General features: G+C 37.1%; 5 protein-coding genes and 1 pseudogene across 6 annotated transcripts; all 6 read right to left on the bottom strand.

The window, feature by feature from the left end:
- Nucleotides 1-516: 516 nt before the first annotated feature.
- LOC106421089 (inositol transporter 1-like) lies at nucleotides 517-2897 on the bottom strand. The gene is made up of 5 exons (XM_013861936.3): nucleotides 2577-2897; nucleotides 2342-2412; nucleotides 1920-2255; nucleotides 1509-1802; nucleotides 517-1432 (listed from the first exon to the last, which is right to left on the bottom strand). Exons 1-5 carry the CDS (start codon nucleotides 2722-2724, stop codon nucleotides 770-772), a joined length of 1512 nt encoding a protein of 503 aa, XP_013717390.1. The 5' UTR covers nucleotides 2725-2897; the 3' UTR covers nucleotides 517-769.
- A 3671-nt stretch (nucleotides 2898-6568) lies between these two features.
- Nucleotides 6569-7742, bottom strand: LOC106421098 (annotated as a pseudogene).
- Nucleotides 7672-10339, bottom strand: LOC106421088. The gene has a single exon (XM_013861935.2). It carries the CDS (start codon nucleotides 10285-10287, stop codon nucleotides 8599-8601), a length of 1689 nt encoding a protein of 562 aa, XP_013717389.2. The 5' UTR covers nucleotides 10288-10339; the 3' UTR covers nucleotides 7672-8598.
- A 604-nt stretch (nucleotides 10340-10943) lies between these two features.
- LOC125574882 lies at nucleotides 10944-13126 on the bottom strand. The gene has a single exon (XM_048780406.1). It carries the CDS (start codon nucleotides 12756-12758, stop codon nucleotides 11154-11156), a length of 1605 nt encoding a protein of 534 aa, XP_048636363.1. The 5' UTR covers nucleotides 12759-13126; the 3' UTR covers nucleotides 10944-11153.
- Nucleotides 13127-13620: 494 nt separating this feature from the next.
- Nucleotides 13621-16343, bottom strand: LOC106421101 (PTI1-like tyrosine-protein kinase 3). Its single transcript, XM_013861946.3, has 5 exons — nucleotides 15898-16343; nucleotides 15427-15616; nucleotides 14283-15070; nucleotides 14119-14205; nucleotides 13621-14035 (listed from the first exon to the last, which is right to left on the bottom strand). Exons 1-5 carry the CDS (start codon nucleotides 16177-16179, stop codon nucleotides 13895-13897), a joined length of 1488 nt encoding a protein of 495 aa, XP_013717400.3. The 5' UTR covers nucleotides 16180-16343; the 3' UTR covers nucleotides 13621-13894.
- Nucleotides 16344-16697: 354 nt separating this feature from the next.
- LOC106421121 (ribonuclease MRP protein subunit POP4) lies at nucleotides 16698-18819 on the bottom strand. Of its 2 annotated transcripts, none has more exons than XM_013861965.3 (8): nucleotides 18626-18819; nucleotides 18073-18317; nucleotides 17924-18003; nucleotides 17567-17841; nucleotides 17425-17493; nucleotides 17252-17310; nucleotides 17045-17146; nucleotides 16698-16957 (listed from the first exon to the last, which is right to left on the bottom strand). In XM_013861965.3, the coding sequence occupies exons 2-8, from the start codon at nucleotides 18284-18286 to the stop codon at nucleotides 16854-16856; spliced, it is 903 nt and encodes a 300-aa protein (XP_013717419.1). In that variant the 5' UTR covers nucleotides 18287-18317; nucleotides 18626-18819; the 3' UTR covers nucleotides 16698-16853. The 2 variants fall into 2 exon arrangements, with proteins under 2 accessions (XP_013717419.1, XP_013717420.1); XM_013861966.3 differs by having other exon boundaries at nucleotides 18073-18314; nucleotides 18626-18784.
- Nucleotides 18820-18897: the final 78 nt, after the last annotated feature.

Raw genomic sequence — 18897 nt, 5'->3', positions numbered from 1 at the left:
ACGACCTTCATGTTCTCCCATCATTATCATTTGTCCATTTACCACATACACACTATTCTTCACATTTTCTAAGTTCACGGGGACGATACTATACTTCAAAATGTATAAAGAAATGATGAAGTTAATTAGCTTTTTTGAGAAAGTCTATTTATATCATATAAACATGGACAGCAAAAGTATAATGGAACTCATTACAGACTAGATAACCATATCTATATCATATATCAATATCAGATAAGTACAAAAAGAAACAAAAGTTTGAAGACTGATTATTAAAGTAATAAAGTTATTGAAATGCCAAATCACAAACCTACATTGTATAGTAACACATAAGACAACACAAAGGATACAATCCAATCATACATTATGGTGGCCCTAGTTTTATTGCCATGTCCAAATACATTAAATGTTTCTGTTTCATCTCCCTTATGCTTTCCTCAAATACAATTAATGTTGTGAAAATAGATAGAACACAGTTCCTATGACAAGTCTTATGTTTGTGATTCAACATTCATGTATTCAATGCCCTTGTCGACTTTTCTATGCTTAGACCTTAGACACATGCATCATACAGCGAGTTGTAGACAAGAAATCTCTAGAACATAAGACATAGACAAGACTGGATCCAAAGTGGACCCTAAACCGTATTTAATAACAAATACATTATAGCAATTCCAACATTACATACATCTCACTGAGCTAAACCGGAACTACTCTTGGTTTACTCTGGAGACTGTGATTCATACCACAATGTATGAGCATAAACCACTCAAGACCGAGACCCCTGCTCGAGTAACCCCTCCATGTTGTCGCCATCTCTGCTACTACCCCAAGCCCTCTCTTTCCAAATCTGCTCCACTTCCAAAAACGTTAGCCCCTGAGTCTCAGGGACAAACACAATCACAAAGACAACCGCCAAACCCGCGATTCCCGCCAAAATCAAGAAAGTAACTCCAGTACCAGCAGCTTCTGCGATTGACAAGAATGTTTGTGCCACAATCAAGTTGCTGATCCAGTTAACCGTTGCAGACATGCCTCCGCATATGCCTCGGTACTGTTGTGGGTATATCTCCGAGTTCACCGTCCACGGAACCGGTCCCATTCCCGGTGCAAAGAAGGCAATATACAGAGCCAAGCCAAGCACAGCGAGCCAACCGTAGAACCCTCCATCAGATGTTACATCAGATTGTTTCAAGAACGAGACTGAGAGGATAATGAGAGATACAATGACACCGCATAAACTCGAGAGAGCAAGCTTCTTCCGTCCACAATGGTCGATGAAGTAGATCCCCACGACTGTTCCAGCAGCGTTCATGCCAGCAACGATGAGAGAGAGTAACAGAGCGAGCTGGTTTGAATGGAAACCAGCCATCTGCACTATCGTAGGACTATAGTACATAACAGTATTGATCCCAGTGAATTGCTGAAACGCCTGCAGACATTTAATAAAGTCCCCTTTTAGATTTCTCAGACAAAGACAGCTAAACTTAACGTGACATTCACGTTACCTGAAGTCCTGCTCCTGCGAAGAATGCGAGTCTCATTTCTTTGGATTTAAAGACGTCCAAGTAGCTAATAGTGTCTTTCTGTAGCTTCTCTTCCTCCTCAGCTGCGGAAAGATGATTAATCTCGTCCTCTAAACGAGAGATGTCATACATTTTTGAAAGCAATTGGATAGCTTCCTCTTTACGGTTCTTCATGTAAAGCCATCGAGGAGATTCTGGCATGAACAGCATTAGACCGAACTGAACAACAGCAGGAACACCTGACACCCCAAGCATCCATCTCCATGTTCCTGGAACCTGCCAACAAATAATCATAATCATACCTAAAAGTTATTTTATTCGTTTCTTGTTAGACACGTAATATCAACCCTAACCCTAATTTCTGAGATCTATCAGTACGTCTAAGTTACTAACCTGTGTAAAAGCAGAGTTAACGAGATATGAAAGAAACTGTCCACCGGTGATCATCAACACATTGGTGCTGACAAGCCCACCTCTCACTTCAGATGGAGATGCTTCTGCTATATAAACGGGTGCAGTCACAGAAGCAACACCAACTCCTAAACCAACCAAGAGACGACCGGCGATTAAGACATAAGGATCAGGAGCAGCAGCCATAACGATAGCTCCAGCAGCAAAGACAACATCAGCGAACAAAGTCGCCTTTTTACGACCGTAGTAGTCATTGATCCAACCTCCTGAGGCAGCACCGATCATGGCACCAACTAAAGCCATGCTTACAATAGTTTCCTATACAACAAAAAAAATCTTCACATTCATTCACTGAAAGTTATCAAGAAATAAATCAATAAACATGTGTATATATATACAAGTACCTGTAAGAAACTGCTCTGTTTAACAATTTGGAAATCATCTTTAATGTACAAAAGGGCACCAGATATAACACCTTTCAAAAGGAGCAAAGAGACACAACTAAGTTCAATGAGATAGTCCTAAACATAAAACTATACCAATCCAATGAGACATAGAGGATTCCAGTTTCCATTCAAAGTAGAAAACCTATGGTTCAGAAAAGAACTCAAATCTAACAAGTAAAACAGAGAGAGAGACCTGTGTCATAGCCGAAGAGAAGGCCACCGATGCCGGCAGTGAGAGTCAAACCGAGAATGTAAGGATTACCAAAATAAGACATCCTTCTCTCTGGGTACATATCCAAGTACCCTGAGCTCCCTGGTGCTGAATGGATCGTCAATGCCATCTTCCAAATTATACTCTCTCTTTTTTGCTACCGGTGTGCTCACAGTCTACGAAGAGCACAACAACGCTTTTCAAAATGAAATTGTTTAATCGACAAAGCTCACGAAGAAGAAATAGACAGAATTATGATCTGGAGTTTACACGGCTATGACTACAAGACAATAAGTCAATAATAATGCTTACTGTTGTTTTTTTTGGTTTTAGCAACGTGGCGAGCTACTCTGGATCAGATTGTTTTATTAGACTATACGATTAACCCAGTTTTTTTAACTGAAAATTTTAACTCTGGTTAAGAACCGTTTACGTTTTTTTACTAAAAAATGTTAAAAAACAAAAAAAATTTAATTGTGAGTTAAGATCTCCGACTAAGAAACCAAAGTTAATCATGTTTTAACAAATGTAATAATTTATCCACACAATTTTCTTGTTTAATACAGTGTAGGTACACGTGTTATAAGCTTAAGTGATAACTGATAGCTAGTGGCTCTTGTTTAGTGTGTCTCCACGCTCTTCTCGAACCATCTATAGCTACAAAGACACATTTTACATATGAAACGGTGTTAACCGCGATTACTAGATTTACTTAGGGTAACTATCGATTACTTACTGCTGCATATAGATGATTACATATCAATTGGATGCATTGTTGAAATAGTGGATAATGTTTTTTTAACATTATTATCATAATATCTCATCTTAAAACAATAATAACAGTAATCTTACAAAATTTAATTGATAAATAGTAGTATAATTTAGCACGTCCATTTATATCCAAGGATTTATTGGTCCAGTGTATAAGGTTTTAAGCCACTGCATAGGTTAGTTATACGTTGATGTTTAGCCTGTATGGAGCTAGAGATACATATCATGGATACAGATCAAAAATGATGGAGCAGAGTATTTTTACATGAAACTAGAACTTAAAGTTGTAGCCTGGCCAATGCGGAAAAGGTGGTTCACGCGGTTTCTAAGAAAGGGAATCTTGTCTTCTATGACAATCAGAAAAGGCTGTTTATGTATTACCCATGGACAAATGAGATTCATTGTCTCTCCCTCGACACATGTGCTATATCTACATAAGTGGAGAATTTGGTCTCACTTCCTTTGAAACCGAGCCATATGTATCCTCTTGTAAGTGTTGAAACAAGGATGTCTAAATGTCACTTGTTTTCCAAGGAATCGAGTTCTTCTTGGATATACGAAGCTTTGTGACGTAATGAATATAAGATCCTAGAGATTGTGTTTACGTCTCTAGTAGTAGCTGGTTATATTTGCCCACCTCTCTAGGAATCACTTGTTCCCATTCTCTTTTGACTAAAAGGTAAATCAATATAAATGGATTTATTTCCCTCTTCCCTTCTATGCAAAGCACATATGATGTTTCAAATTTTCTACTTGTTTACGGATATTCATTAGGAGCAGTGCTTTATGTTATACCACTATCAAAACTATGGTTTAGCATAAGGGGATGTTCACTTTATTTCTGCATACAAGTTTCATTATCTTGCTCAAAAGTTATTTCCATAATCTTCTGGATGCTATTTATAAATGGTTAATGATGGATTCATCTTATGGATGTGATGACATTCTAAGGTCAATGTTTTGAACTTTACAAGTCCATTTGGTCAATTTTCTCGGTTTCCCTTTTTTTTTTACATGTCAAAACAATTATACACATGAGCATACATGTCTCAGTTTCGTTGTTTTTTTTTTTATTTTGTATACAGATTATATGTGTTGATGTCGCATTTGACTTTTCAATAAAAGATGTATACGTTCACAAGTCCATGCAATATTAATCTTTTTGACCATTGCCACCAAAGCAAAAAAACAACTTTTCTCCTTGTAATTCCATGCAGCTCTACCAATATATGATTAAAATAAACAATATCAAAACTATGATTCTTTATTACAACAAACTAATACACAAACGAGAGTTACCTAAAACAAATTTACCAATCATCCGGAGAAGAGTTAGAGCCTACACATTCAAATCATTAATGCTTAATTGGATAAGATCAATTAACCGTAATCTTAAATTGATCAACTAAATATTGTCAATGCAACATAAAATAAAAATAAACAATTGATGTTATTGCTCTATGGCAACATTCTAGAAATTCAATTTAATATAGACAATTAACAATTTTAATGCACATGTAATGTACTACTGTAATGAAAAGTTTAGGTATTCATTTGTATGTATGTGTATGTAGATTTTATCTGGATTTTCATGGATAATATGGAAGTATTAGTAAGAAAAGCATAGATATATAACACTAATGACAATTCATTCAATAGCGAATTCATTTTCGCTTTAACACTATAGTTTAATTTATTTATCCAATTCATCATAGATTGATCTAAATGAGAAGGACCAAATAAATGGTCCAATTTCAAATTAATCTCAGAACATTAATCCATGAAAACACATATACAAGTGTGAAATAATCATAAACTAATATATGAATTTTGATTAGTCATTTCTAAAAATAATTTGGGTCGTGCTTATCTGGTTTGTTTGCGCAGGAATCATGGATAACAATGGTAATTTGGGGGAAGTAGAGATTCATGTGATAGCGGCGGAACCTGAACAGCCCGTAGTGAGTGATGATTGTTTTTTATTGCATTTAATTGTTTGTATGCAGTAAACCAATAACAAGAATTTTAATTTGTAGGTGCTCACACCTCTGCAGAGGATTGGGAAGTTTGTTTTAGGTAACTCATATATTAGTTTGGTGTTATTGAATCATAATCTGATATTGATTTTTTTTAATTAGGCGTGGGGAGAGCGGCATGGAATCATAAGGAGAAGATTGCTGCTCTTGCCTTGCTGGCAGCGTCCAAAAGGGTTGATATCACATGGATGACCCTGAGGAAAAAATATTTCACCACGATCTTTTGAAAAACACATGTCAAATGAAGCACAATCAAAATATGATATTTCATCGAAGGGATCTTATCAATCCATTGTTCTTGTGAGTTAAAATATGATATAGTTAAACTATTACTTTAATAGTTTTTTGATTTTTCAGGATTTAACTTGGATTTTCAAAGTTTTTTTAAAAAAGTTTTTCAGCTTTAAATCTATACCAAATTCGAACCATTTCAGTTTAGTTTTTTTGGTATTTATAAATAAATAGAAATTCGATTCGAACTAAACATTACATGTACCGTTCGGATCAAAAAAAATTTGTTTCTAAATAGGTCATTGAGTCCAACTTCAAATAATTTATTTTCAACTATTCTTAATTATTTTTCTTTTCTTTTCTTAATATAATTTAAGCATTCATAAAAAAATTAAATTTTTTCATTGAAAAGTATAAATCTTTATTAAAACTATATAATTTTTTATTAAAATATTAACCACATAATAATATTAATTTATCAGAGTTATACCAACTTAATTTATTAAAGAAATAAAGTTTAATTTTTTAAACATAAATAATTATTTAAAATGAAACACGATAAAGAAAGATAAAAAGTTTAACTCTTTTATAAAATAAAACACAAATATATGAAATATGATATTTACTAAATATTTGTCAATTGAAAAAAAAAAAAAATAAACCCGCGCTTTGAAAGCGGGTTAAAATCTAGTTTAACTTTTAAAACTAAATACATTAATTATTTTTCAAAACATCATACATTTGTATACAAGACAAAAAGAACATCATACATATCCGGAGGGAGTAGCATCCAAAGTGAACATTCCCTTATGCTAAAAACCATAGTTCTGATAGTAGTATAACATAAGGCACTGCTCCTACAGAATATCGGTAAACAAGTAAAAAATTTGAAACATCGTATATGCTTGGTATATGCTTGCAAAGAACGGAAGAGAGAATATAAATTCACTTATATTGATTTAATTGCTACTCAAAAGAGAAGAGAAACAACCTAGCAAAATAAATATCAAATTAATAATAATAGTTGGACACAAACAAGTGAATCCTACTTTCGAGGTGAGCATATATAACCAGCTACTACTAAAGACGTGAACAAAATCTCTAGGATCCTAAATTCATTACGTTGCAATGCTTTGAATATCCAAGAACTCGACTCCTTGGAAAACAAGCGGCATCTGGACATCCTTGTTTCCACACTTACATGAGGATATGGATGACTCGGTTTCAAAGGAAGTGATACCAAATTCTCCATGTATGGAGATATAACACAAGTGTCCACGGAGAGACACCGAGTCTCATTTGTCCTTGGATAATACTTAAACAGTTTGTTCTGATTGTCATAGAAGACAAGATTCCCTTGCTTAGAAATTGCCACTGGCGTGAACCACCTTCTCCGCTTTGGCCAGGAAACAACATCAAGTTTTAAGTGTATGGAAAAAGTCTTGCTCCATCGTTTTTGATATGTATCCGTGCTCCATATCTCTATCCTCCATATAGGCAAAACATTTGTTTTGACAAACGCTAGACGTTCCTCAAGGTTCACTAACCGCGATTCCTTCGTAGCTCGTGTAGGCGGAACTGAGAATTTGTTGAACTCTTGTTTATGAAGATCCAGTGCAAGTATTTTATAATGTTTTTCAACGTAAACATCAACGTGTAACCAGTAGATGGATCCATTCACACAGACAGATTTGCTTCCGGGATTAACTACATGAGGAGGTGGACTCAGTTTACTCCATACACCAGTTTGAACATCAAGAACACCACATTCCAACACAGGTTCCTCTTGCCCAATTTCCCGAAAAGAAAAACACAACACAGTGAAGATATACGATCTCTTCGTCTCCTTCGAACCGTGACTCGGTGAGGAGACGCGGACGGTCGCCGCAGTCGCAATTGTAAGCAGCGAGGATCCTCCGATTCTTTTGAAGACGCATACGTTTCTCCGAGAACCTCCTCGACTCGAGGAGTGATCTACAATGTTTTGATACGGTTCTGAATCTGAGTATCGATTTCAATGGTAGTCTAATGAATATCTCTTTAGCTCGGGAAGTATGCACATGGAATTAGGGCTCTCTTCTTCTTCTTTCCCCATTCTTTCTTGTGTGCTGACAATTTTTTCTTTTTTTTTGTACCGACAGAACTCAAAAACTCTGTTTCAGTTTATGTCCGAGATTACGTCATCTAAAAAGCTGGGTTATGTTTGGGTGTTTTCAAGCCCATCATGATCCAGTGGAGCGTATTTTGTTTTATCATTAATGCACTTTTGTATGTTAAAGTTTTAACCGAAAAAAAACACTTGAAATAATTTATTCTATGAATTGATCTGAATTATCGGATTAAATCATTCTCAAAACCAAACCGAACAAACATACTTCGAAACAAATATTTTTAACTGGGTGAGACTTTTCTTAAACGACCAAACCGGATGGCCATGCCTGGTCTTGTTGAGGGCAATGGGATTTGGTAGAGACAAAGTTACGGGGTTGTATAAAGTGGTGAGGATGTGTTTTTATCCTGTGGAAGAAGAAGAGGACGACGAATGTGAGCTTCTTGACATCGCAACTGGTGAATGGCGAACACTAAGTTAAGAAAGAACTAAATTATAATTTTCTTTACTATAACATTAACTAAACTGACAAAAAATTTAATCTATATAAGGCAAATAATTCATAGCATAACTGAGTAAATATAAATAGATGTTGCAATTTGTACCAAAATTTTTTTTGGTGATTATTCTACTTGTAATTTCTATGATTTTAGTCAGTGTGATTCCTACTATTCAGATATTCACGACCAATAAACATGGGATTTTATTTAGGATAAGACTTAAAGGGAGAACAAATGAAGTTATCAAGGCATGTATTTAACAAAAATCAGTGTTGTAAAGATATCCCTTTCTTCGTTGTTAATGCCAATTAATATTTGTATTAATAAAAATATTAGACACAACGTTTATACATGGATTACGAACCAAATTTGGTTTTGAAATTTATAGTAAGTGTCAAGTTACTCAGCCTTTGAGTAAGACCATCCCTTGTGTTCTGTACCCTGTTGTTTCCTCTCCTTGTCACGTCCAGAGACGCCTCACGTAAGTTTTGAATCCCTCGACCAAGTTTTGCAATCGAAGACGCTGAAGGAAGAGTCAGAGCTGCACATTCAATCCCGTCTCCAAAGAGGTGCAATCCCGCATAAATTACAAGACTGGCTCCAAAGACCACCCTTGGTAAGGTACCGATAGGTTTCACTAGTCTTTTCCGCATCATCATCGTATAGAATGAAGCTCTCATGGCAGAGAAGCTAGTACGTCGAGCAGAAGATAAACCAAACATTGTTAATGCGCTGATATGTCTGGCGGATAAAGATGGTTTCCCCCAAGACAATGGTTGCGCTCCGGAACTAGCAAACCACGGGGCCATTAGGCTCATTACTGTTGAGGGGTACGCCACTTTGGTAAATGCAAATGGCATTGCCTTGTGAGTCAAGAAAGGGTTCACCGGGGTTCTAATAGTTGAAATCTTGAAGACAGGAGAAGCAAGAATGGCCTTGGATAGTGTTAAAGCACCCGAACCTGCACCTGAATCATTACTATCAAAACCCGTATGCTCAGTGGACATATCTTTGACTTGTTGAGGAACACGAGTCCTCCAGTGCCTCCTAAGACCTGCGAGGTTACCTGCATCTACTACCGCTACTATCTTCTTAAACTTTTTAGCCTGACTACGAAGCTCAACTGCCATAAGTGCATAAGATTTGTCCGTAAAGGAGAGCTTTGAGAACTGAACTTCGGTTCCTAGGTTCTCGATAGGTATCCGACCGGCATCGTTCGAAGCAACTCTAAGACTTTCAACTGCAGACCGGAATAGGTAAGCTTCCGTAAGAGCCTTTGTATCAATGGATTCCCCTTTATCTACATCAGAAAATATCTTTTTGGCACTCTGTAGAGCCTTTCTAATAGCTGGGAGGTCATCAAATAATGTGTTATGAATCTCAACAAGTAAGTAATAAGTGGAACGAGCAAATTTTGGAACCTTAACACGGCTTTTTCTTTTATCGATATGCGAAGAAGATAAGAGTCTATGCATCAGTGCTTGTTGATCAACATTGATCAAAGCAGAGCCATGGTAAGCTTGTGTTGTGAGAGATTTAGTTAGACCTTCCATGACAAAAGGAGAATCAAGTACCACAAACGTTGAACCAACCTCCCCAGCCACCTTCTCGACAGCCAACAGATGCTTATTAAAACCTGTCCCAAAAATCTCCTCCATAACCAAGTTCCCCGCAATACGTTGGTACTTTGCTTTGGTAAGACTTTCGTCTAAAACACAACGTGTAAGAACTTTAAAAACCGACGTTGGGATCGAACCGGTAGAGCCGTCTACTAACACAATCTCCTCCTCAGCTTCTCCAAAAGCTGAAGGGTTCACCTGAGTCACAACAGCGTCAGGACGGAGTTCACGTATGAGACACTCGGCGTCAGTAGCAGATCTCTGAGATAAGTTGTGGACAGAGAGTAAGTAGATGGTGGAATCATGCTCAGGGACTTTGATTGCAAACACAAAGTTCTTTGTACTCTCAGGCACGTCAAGTCTCTGAACAAGCGTCTTTGATTCCTTCAGGTCACTGCTGGATATTGTAAAAGGAAGTGCCACCATTATCGAGTTCGTACGAATATGGCAATAGATTTCGCAGACTATGTAAATATTATCCACAAAGAATTTCAAAACTCTAGTAAAAATTAATACTTCGTAATGATTTCTTGCGTAAATGGATTACGCTATATATATAGATCTTACGAGTTACCATATTTTTGCAAAACGAAAATAAGGAAATACCAAACATTTTCCTTTTTAAAAGAAAAAAAGAATCTGTATTGTAGTTTTTTGGCTTTAACAGTTTTGCTTTTATAAAAAAAAATATTTATTTTTGTTTAAGCTCAAAATCATTGAATTGTAAGAATATGATATACTCAGATTATTGGATACAAAAAAAGACATACTGTAATTGAAAAGATACCCCTTCTCATTGTTAATGCTAATTGATTTTGTTTTAATGGAAAAACTAGATTCTCAGAAAGCTCGAGTTTGTTTGTTTTTCATTTATTGATCGAAAACTTATTTACAAAGTACTATTATTTTTTGTTTCGAACCATAACAATTGAGTTTTTAAGTTTTTATCATTTGTTTCTTTTTCTCTTCAAAATATGGTTTTGTTCGAAATATGGTAATTGTTCTATAATAATGTCTGAGTTTTAAGATTTGTTTTTATATCCGACCTGTAGACCCGACACATTGTATATAATCCAGTTGAGATTTAATGAAAAAATTGTTAATTAAAAATCTGATATAACCCGGTAAAAACTCAAAAACTCACTATTAACATGCGATTTGATACTATTGATCCGATAAAACATAAAATATCTGATAATATTTTTTAAAAAAAATTGATACAACGTTTATGAGAAAAGTGCAATTTTCATTAAGTGTACAATTTGTGAATGATCATCTTTTAGTAGTATTGATTAGATACGACGTTTACAAATATAACGAACCAGATTTGGTTTGAAATTTAAATAATTAAGCGTCAAGTTCCTCACCCTCTGACTAAGACCCTGCATTGCGTTATGTACCCCGTTGTTTCCTCTCCTAGTCACTTCCAGAGACGCCTCACGCAAGTTCTGAACCCCTCGACCAAGTTTTGCGATCGAAGGAGCTGAAGGAAGAGTCACAGCTGCACATTCAATCCTCTCTTCACAGTAGATCAACCCGGAAAAACTTGCAAGACCGGCTCCAAACACAACCATCGGTAAGGCACCCATAGGTTTCGCTAGCCTCCTCCTATTCCGCATCATCATCGCGTAGAATGCAGCTCTCATGGACTCTAAGCTAGTTCCTTCAGCTGAAGTTAAAATATACTGTGTCACTCCTCTGATTCTCTCGGCGGATAACGCTGAGGGATACACCATTTTGGTAAATGCCGATGCCTTGCGTGTCAAGAAACGGTTCAAGAACCTGGAGGACTTGGATAGTGTTAAAGCTCCACCAACAGCCACCACCGGTTTTATCTTTGGATCACAGTCCTGCACCGTATGCTCGATCGACATAGCTAGAACTTCTTGAGGAACACGAGTCCTCCAGTGCCTCCTAAGGCCTGCGAGGTTACCCGCGTCTATGACCGCTACTATGTTCTTGAACTTCTTGGCCTGACTACGAAGATCATCTGCCATAAGGGCATAAGCTTTGTCATCAGAAGATAGCTTCGAAAACTGAACTTCGCCCCCTAGGTTCCTGATGTTGTTTAGCCGACCACCTTTGTTCAAAGCAATTCTAAGACCTTCAACCGCAAGCCTGAAGAGGTAAACTTCAGAGAGAGCCTCTGCATCAACGGCTTCGCCGTTATTCACATCAGACAACATCTTTGTGGCAGTGTCTAGAGCTTTCCTCATAGCTGGGAGATCGTTAAAGATGTTATGAAGCTCAACGAGTAAGTTATAAACGGAGAGAGCAAACGGTGGAACCTCAGATTCAATCTCATTACTGAGGTGAGTAATATGTGAAGATAAGAGTCGCTGCATCAGTGACCGTTGATCATTGCTTATCTGAAACCTTGTGGAGCCTAAAGGAGATTTAGTCAGACCATCCATAAGAAAAGGAGATTCAAGTACCATAAACGTCGAACCAACCTCCTCAGCAACCCTTTTAGCCGCCGTTAGATGTGCGCTAAAGCTTGTCCCAAAGATCTCCTTCATTACCAAGTTCCTTGCAACGCTTTGGTACTTTTCTTTGTTAAGACTTTCGTCTGAGAGACAACGTGCAAGAACTTTAAAAGCTGACGTTGGGATTGAGCCCTCCTCCTCATGATCATCTCCAAAAGCTGAAGGGCTCACCTGAGCCACAACAGCGTCAGGACGGAGTTCACGTATAAGACACTCGGCGTCGGTAGCAGATCTTTGAGATAGGTTCTGAACTGAGAGTAAGTAGATGGTGGAATCATGCTCAGGGACTTTGATTGCAAACACAAAGGCTTTGGTACTCTCAGGCACGTCAAGTCTCTGAACAAGCTCCTTTGATTCTCTCAGGTCACTACCAACCGTTGAAAAGGGCAATAGATTTCGCAGACTATCCATTGCAACAACCCTTTTGTCTTCTTCTTCTCTCGAACCTAGAGGTTGAGTAAAGAAACAGCACTTAGATGAAGTAACCAAAGAGTTTAAAGAAAAAAAATGGAAGAGACCAAAGAGTTTAGAAAAAAAGAAATGGAAGAGACCAAAGAGTTCTTGCCCAAACGGCTATTATACTATTTTAAGCTATGTTACATGGAAACGGAAGCGGGTACGTGGAAGCGGAAACGTAAAGAAGCGCAGAAGCGAGATTTTTTAAAATATTAGGAAGCGGGTACGTGTTGGAAGCGTATATCCATATAGCAAATAAATCATAAGGAGCATAACTTGAAGAAGAACAACAAAACAAAAGGTTGAACTTGGAGAAGAAGCATAACTTGAAGAAGACGCAAAACTATAAAGCAAATAAATCAACATAAGTTCATGGTCCAACATAAGTTTGACCAGAATAAAAAAAAAATCGTTTATGGGTTAACATCACATAAATAGTACATAACAATGTGCATTTTTTTAATGATTCACACAACTATCTTATGTTTTATGGCATCGGTAATACTATATGGAATAATATACTTCTCAATTGGTGATAATAGAATATGTGTTTCCAAAAAAAAATATATACTTCCCAATTAATTATAAGCTTTCGTAACCCGCATGACATGTCATCCTGACTAAAGCTTCATAACTTCATTGCCACTCATTCTCAAACCTTATTGGTTTGTCACAGTCACCACCAAGTGTCAGTGTAAGAAAGTACATAAATAAAAAAAATTCTTTTTCTTTATTAATTTTCTAAACAACCAGCTCTCAATGTCTTATATTTGCTTTGACACCAATTTTTCAATTTCTAGTGACAAAATAAAACAAATGTGGACAAATATGTGTCATAATCAAAACTTTAACAGGATGTTTGTTAATCAAACGACAGAGGTTACTGAAACATATTTACTCTTTAGTATAGTGTCTTGGATGATTCTTTTAAATGAACATAAAAGCTATGTATAATTATGATTTTGTATAAAGTCACTGAATCAGAAGTCTTAAGTCCATCTCCATCAACTTTTCTCACTATCTCCTCCTTCACATTCCGTCGGTAAACCCTGGGGCCATGAATGAATCAACTTGCATCAACCAAGAAAAACTCAAGTTTGAGCGGTTCGAGCAGCAGCAGAAGCTGTCCCTGAAGAAGACCTCAAGAGTGGTTGAAGAGCTTTTACTACAATGCTCATGTTTGGCCTAAACTCTGATTCGTATTGCACACACAAAGCTGCAACCGCCGCAAGCTGTTGTTTACCATCAAAACACACATACACATGTTAGCTTCAAGTAGTGTGTTCACTGTACTTATATAAAATGAATTAGTAACCTTTGCAACTGCTTTAGGAGGATACTCTCCTTTGAGTTTTGGATCAACACATTGCTTCACTTTGTCTTCACTCAGCCTTGGAGTTGCCTGAATATAATATTATAATTCACATTAAAAGTTGTATATAGCCAAGAATGGATTTAAGTAATTTAAAGTTAACTTACCCAAGTGACAAGACTTTGCTGACCACGTGGCATTGTATGATCAACCGGTTTTCTCCCGGTTAGTAGCTCCAATAGCACAACTCCAAAACTGTAAACATCACTCTTCTGTGTCAACTGCCCTGTCATTGCGTACTCTGGTGCGTGATAGCCAAACGTCCCCAAGACTCTAGTGGAATGAAGACGAGCAGCCATATCAGGAGCTTGGTTTGAAAGATTGAAATCAGCAACCTTGGCTTTGAAGTCTTCGAAAAGAAGCACGTTGCTTGAACGAATGTCTCTGTGTATAACAGGAGGCTGAACTTTCTCGTGTAAGTACTCTAACCCTTTAGCTGCATCAACCGCAACTCTGACTCGTTGCATCCACTCGAGTGTTGGACCTGGTTGTGCTCCTTGTACTCCCTTTCTTCCGTGTAAGACGTCGTGTAAGGATCCCATTGTGGCAAACTCATAGGCAAGGACACGAAGGTTTCCTTCAACACAGTAACCAAGAAGCTGAACAAAGTTGTCGTTCTTTAACCTCGAAACCTTTGAGACTTGAGTCAAGAACTCGACGTTTGTCTCTGGTTCAGATGAGTTGTCGAGCTTCTTCACAGCCACGGCCTTGCCATCATTGAAGTTTGCGTAGTACACTCTTCCATAGGATCCTTCTCCTATCAAAGCCTTTGATCCAAAGTTCTCAGTCTTTTCTTTGAGCTCAGACAATGACATTACAGGGACTTCAATGGTAGTAGGCTCCTTCAAGACGGAAGGAGGCTTCATAGGAGCTGGTGGTTTCTTATTGTTACGTCCTACACAAGCAAATAATATTAATAGGAGAGGGATTCCGTGGGAAGCAAGTAAGAACATCAAACAGAGGAAAGAATAAACAAAAGATACTTTAACTTGTGACACAAGAAATGATTAAAGGATGGCTAAGAATATCTAAATGAATAGGTTTCATCAATCACAAAAGTAGTTGAAGAAAAAGCTATTTAACAATATTAATAGGAGAGTGAGTTCTTAGACAGCAAGCAATAAGAATAACATGGACAAAAGCTACTTAACTTGTGCAACAAGCAAGGATTAAAGGAGGGCCAATAATACATAGTTTGAATAGGTTTCATCAATGATAATTGTAGTTGAAGAAAGAGAGATGATGATATACCGTAGTCTTGGTAGCGTGTAGGAGGGGTTTTGGATCGGTTATGTTCAGATGAAGGGTGGTTAGATTCTTGTACATGACATGAACAACAGAACCACCTTCGCATCTTACCTTTCTTTCCTATATCAAGATCGTCTACAGATCTTGGTTTATCTAACCGAACAAAACGGCTGGTCGGTGAACGATCATTGGCCTGCAAGTTACATCAAAAAACCACTCAATGTGATGCTATGAAATGTTAAAAAAGGAAAAGAAAACAAAGGACTCTGCCATCAAATCAAACAACATTTCAACGACAATAAAGATTCAAATTAGCTTTGTTTTATGTTTCTTGATCAACATTATGCAAACAACAAAACAAAAGCTGGTTTTATAATTGTTTTGAACAACATTGACCTAAACGTTAACATCTTTACATGATCACCCAAGAGATGGACATTTTTGGATGAATAAAAGCTGGTTTTGGCTATTTACCTTTTGGCCACGACGATGAAAATCACGATCCATGACGCAAAAAATGCAAATAGAAACACGAGCAGTAAACCAGAAAGGAAGAATTAAAATGAAAGGCAAGAGATGGAGAAATATAGGAACCCCAAAATAACTAAAGAAACAAAGAAAGAAGAAGAGAGAACACACAAAAGATAAGAAGGAATAGAGAAAGAGGGAAAGAAAGAAAAAAAAAACAGCTAAGAAAACGTCAAAAGGAAGCGACAGAGAGAGGCACATACACATGTTCAAGAATAGAACCAACATCCCAAATATGGGAGAATATTATATTATTGTAATAAAAGTAATAAGAAACTTTGAAGCAAAGTCTCTATGTCTTTTATTTATTCTTTTGATTTGAGCAGAGACGTAAATCTGTTAAGACATTCCTACAAAAAGATTTATTGTAAGAACAACAACATGAACACACAACAAGGGTCGTGCCAAGGCAAGCACTTGGTTAAATTCTTGGGAGTGATAGGGCGTGGAAGGTTTTTGAAGCTGTGGAGGATGGTGAGGTTATCGGGAAGAAGAGATGTTGATGGTTTTGAATAGTGGTGAGCATGTAGCAGAAAGACAAGAATGAGACTTCTTAGGACAGCGCTTTGGTAAGTGTTGGTGTGATGGATTCATGCTTTTTGGTCTAGACTTCTGTAGTTAAGTTTCAAGATTAGAGAAGACATTTCTTGTGGAGTTAAGTTATCATTTTTTAAGTTATGAAGTCAAAGACTCCCTCTCGGTTCTGAAATGGAATCTTCAATTGTGCTTTTGTCTTCCATTATCAGTCACCAAGATCGATTTCTCTGTTTTATAAATTCCTACTAATAAACATTAGCATATCAACATGAAACAGTATAATATATAGTAGCTAATGTTAGGTACATCAGGAAAGCTTTCAAGTAAAAATCTTGCTGAGACTAGGATGCTTCGTTTCAGCATCATCAACGTTGAAGAACGTTGTCTCTTGAAGTAAACTTGTCTCCATGTAATGTGATTTTCCAGCAGTCGAGTTGTATGATGAAGACAGAAGGCTTCTTTGGTACAACTGAATCCACATTGATTACAAATTACTAAGCTAAAGAGATTATGACAATTTTTCGCAAATAATGTGGTGAAAAGCTAATCAAGTTACCTCTAAGTTTATCATCTCTTGTGATTATTCCAAATGTTTGAGATGTCTCACGGATCATTATCCCTTGTACACCAGTGAATGATGCAATCTTGCATTCAGGAACTGTACCAAGTAAAACAGATTGCTCTAATTAGAAGAAACAACTAACAAACGTTATAGAGAAGTTGATTTCTGAAAGTGGGAGCTAAAAGAACATATGATTATTACCAAACATGAAGGCACCATGAAGATCTGCTGATAGAAGACTTGAGGTTAACTGAGCCTTCCTGCATAAAAAAACAAAGATAGATTGTCTAAGAATGGTCACAAACCTACATTACACCTAAAGGCTAAAGCACAATGCCTAAACGAATATGTAGGTAATCAGATAAGAAGCTTACCCGGTCACCTTGATGAGTTTCATCATGTAACTTTCCCACATACCATGCATTGGCTTATACAAATCAAACCTGCACTCCAAAACACAATCGTATCCGAGTCAGTTCAATCTCTCTATGGAAGCAATAAAATTATAGGACTCACTTTTGGAGATGTTGAGGTAAATTCAAAGCGCCAGATTTCTTGAGTCGCTTCATAGACATACGCGTTTTAGAACGTTTTGAGTTCATCAGCGATGCTTTTTTAGAACCGGAGGAGGATGAAGAGGAACGTGACTGTACGAAATTATCAAGGAGGATGTAGTTGTTCTCCTCCACCTTCTTCTCGTTTTTACCTTGCAAGTACTTTTGAGCAGAGTCACCGCTTCGGAGGAGAGTATGCAAGACCTTGTCAGCTATATTTTTCTTTCCACTAGACAACTAAAATCACAAAAACACAGAACTGAGCAACAACCATATCTCAAAACTCATACAGAAGAAGACAGTGGTTTGATCTCTCTACCTTAACATTGGTTGCCAGCAACTTCTCATCAACGGGATGAGAGAGTTTTGTATACGCAGCAAAACCATCATCCTGGGGATCTACAAAGCCAAACTTTCAATCAATATCACAGTCCATTATAAAGTGAATCGATCAATAAAAAAGCAAACCTTTTGTGATTGGTTTCTTAGTAGGAGGAGTAGGAAGTGAATGAGGTTTATGTGGTTCTTTAGAAGAGACATCAGAAGCTCTCTTGTCTTTCTCATTCTTTTGTTGTTGTTGTTGCTGCTGCTGTTGACGAAGCTGGTCTTTTTGAAGCCGTTGCTGGATGGCATCCATTGAACGTTTTCTCGGATCATGAACAACCGTCTCTGTAGCCGCCATTGCAAGCCAGATGAAAACACTAACCTAGCTTCTGTCAATAAACAAGAAAAGAAATTAGATTAATAATTATTATTCACTTTTCAAACTCTAAAGACAAGAACAGCATACGGAAAGCACAAATCTTTCTACAAAGTTCATCGCTTTGAGCTTGTGATGTTAAGAAAGCTCAGTTTTTTTGTGTGTGTGTGTATGTAATTACTAATCTAGAAAGCTCAATTAACTATCAACATTAGAAAGAGAAGAAGCTTAATGCAGAATCTGATCCAACACAAGTTCAGGTCTTAACAAAAGACTAGCAAACTAATGACGAACAAAAAAAAACACGAAACTGAAATTAACCTTAGTGATGGACGGAGAAAGTGAGACCGTCAATTCACGGCGAGCTAGTAACGTGAGTTTAAATCGGTCGGAAGAAAAGAGAGAGAAACGAAAACAAAGTTTTGTTTTGTTTTGTTTTTTATGATGTCGGCCGATGAACAAGAGATCTCTCTATTGAAGAAGGAAAGGAGATGATCACGTGAACCCTAATAAACTCACGTGACATGCTTTAACTGTCTTTTTGGTTGTGGTTTAAAAGATAAATTCGGATAAAAGCGTAAACCGAAATCTAA

This window comes from Brassica napus, chromosome A5, assembly GCF_020379485.1.
Source record: "Brassica napus cultivar Da-Ae chromosome A5, Da-Ae, whole genome shotgun sequence".
NCBI lineage: Eukaryota > Viridiplantae > Streptophyta > Magnoliopsida > Brassicales > Brassicaceae > Brassica > Brassica napus.
This window is presented reverse-complemented; position numbering and strand designations above follow the sequence as displayed.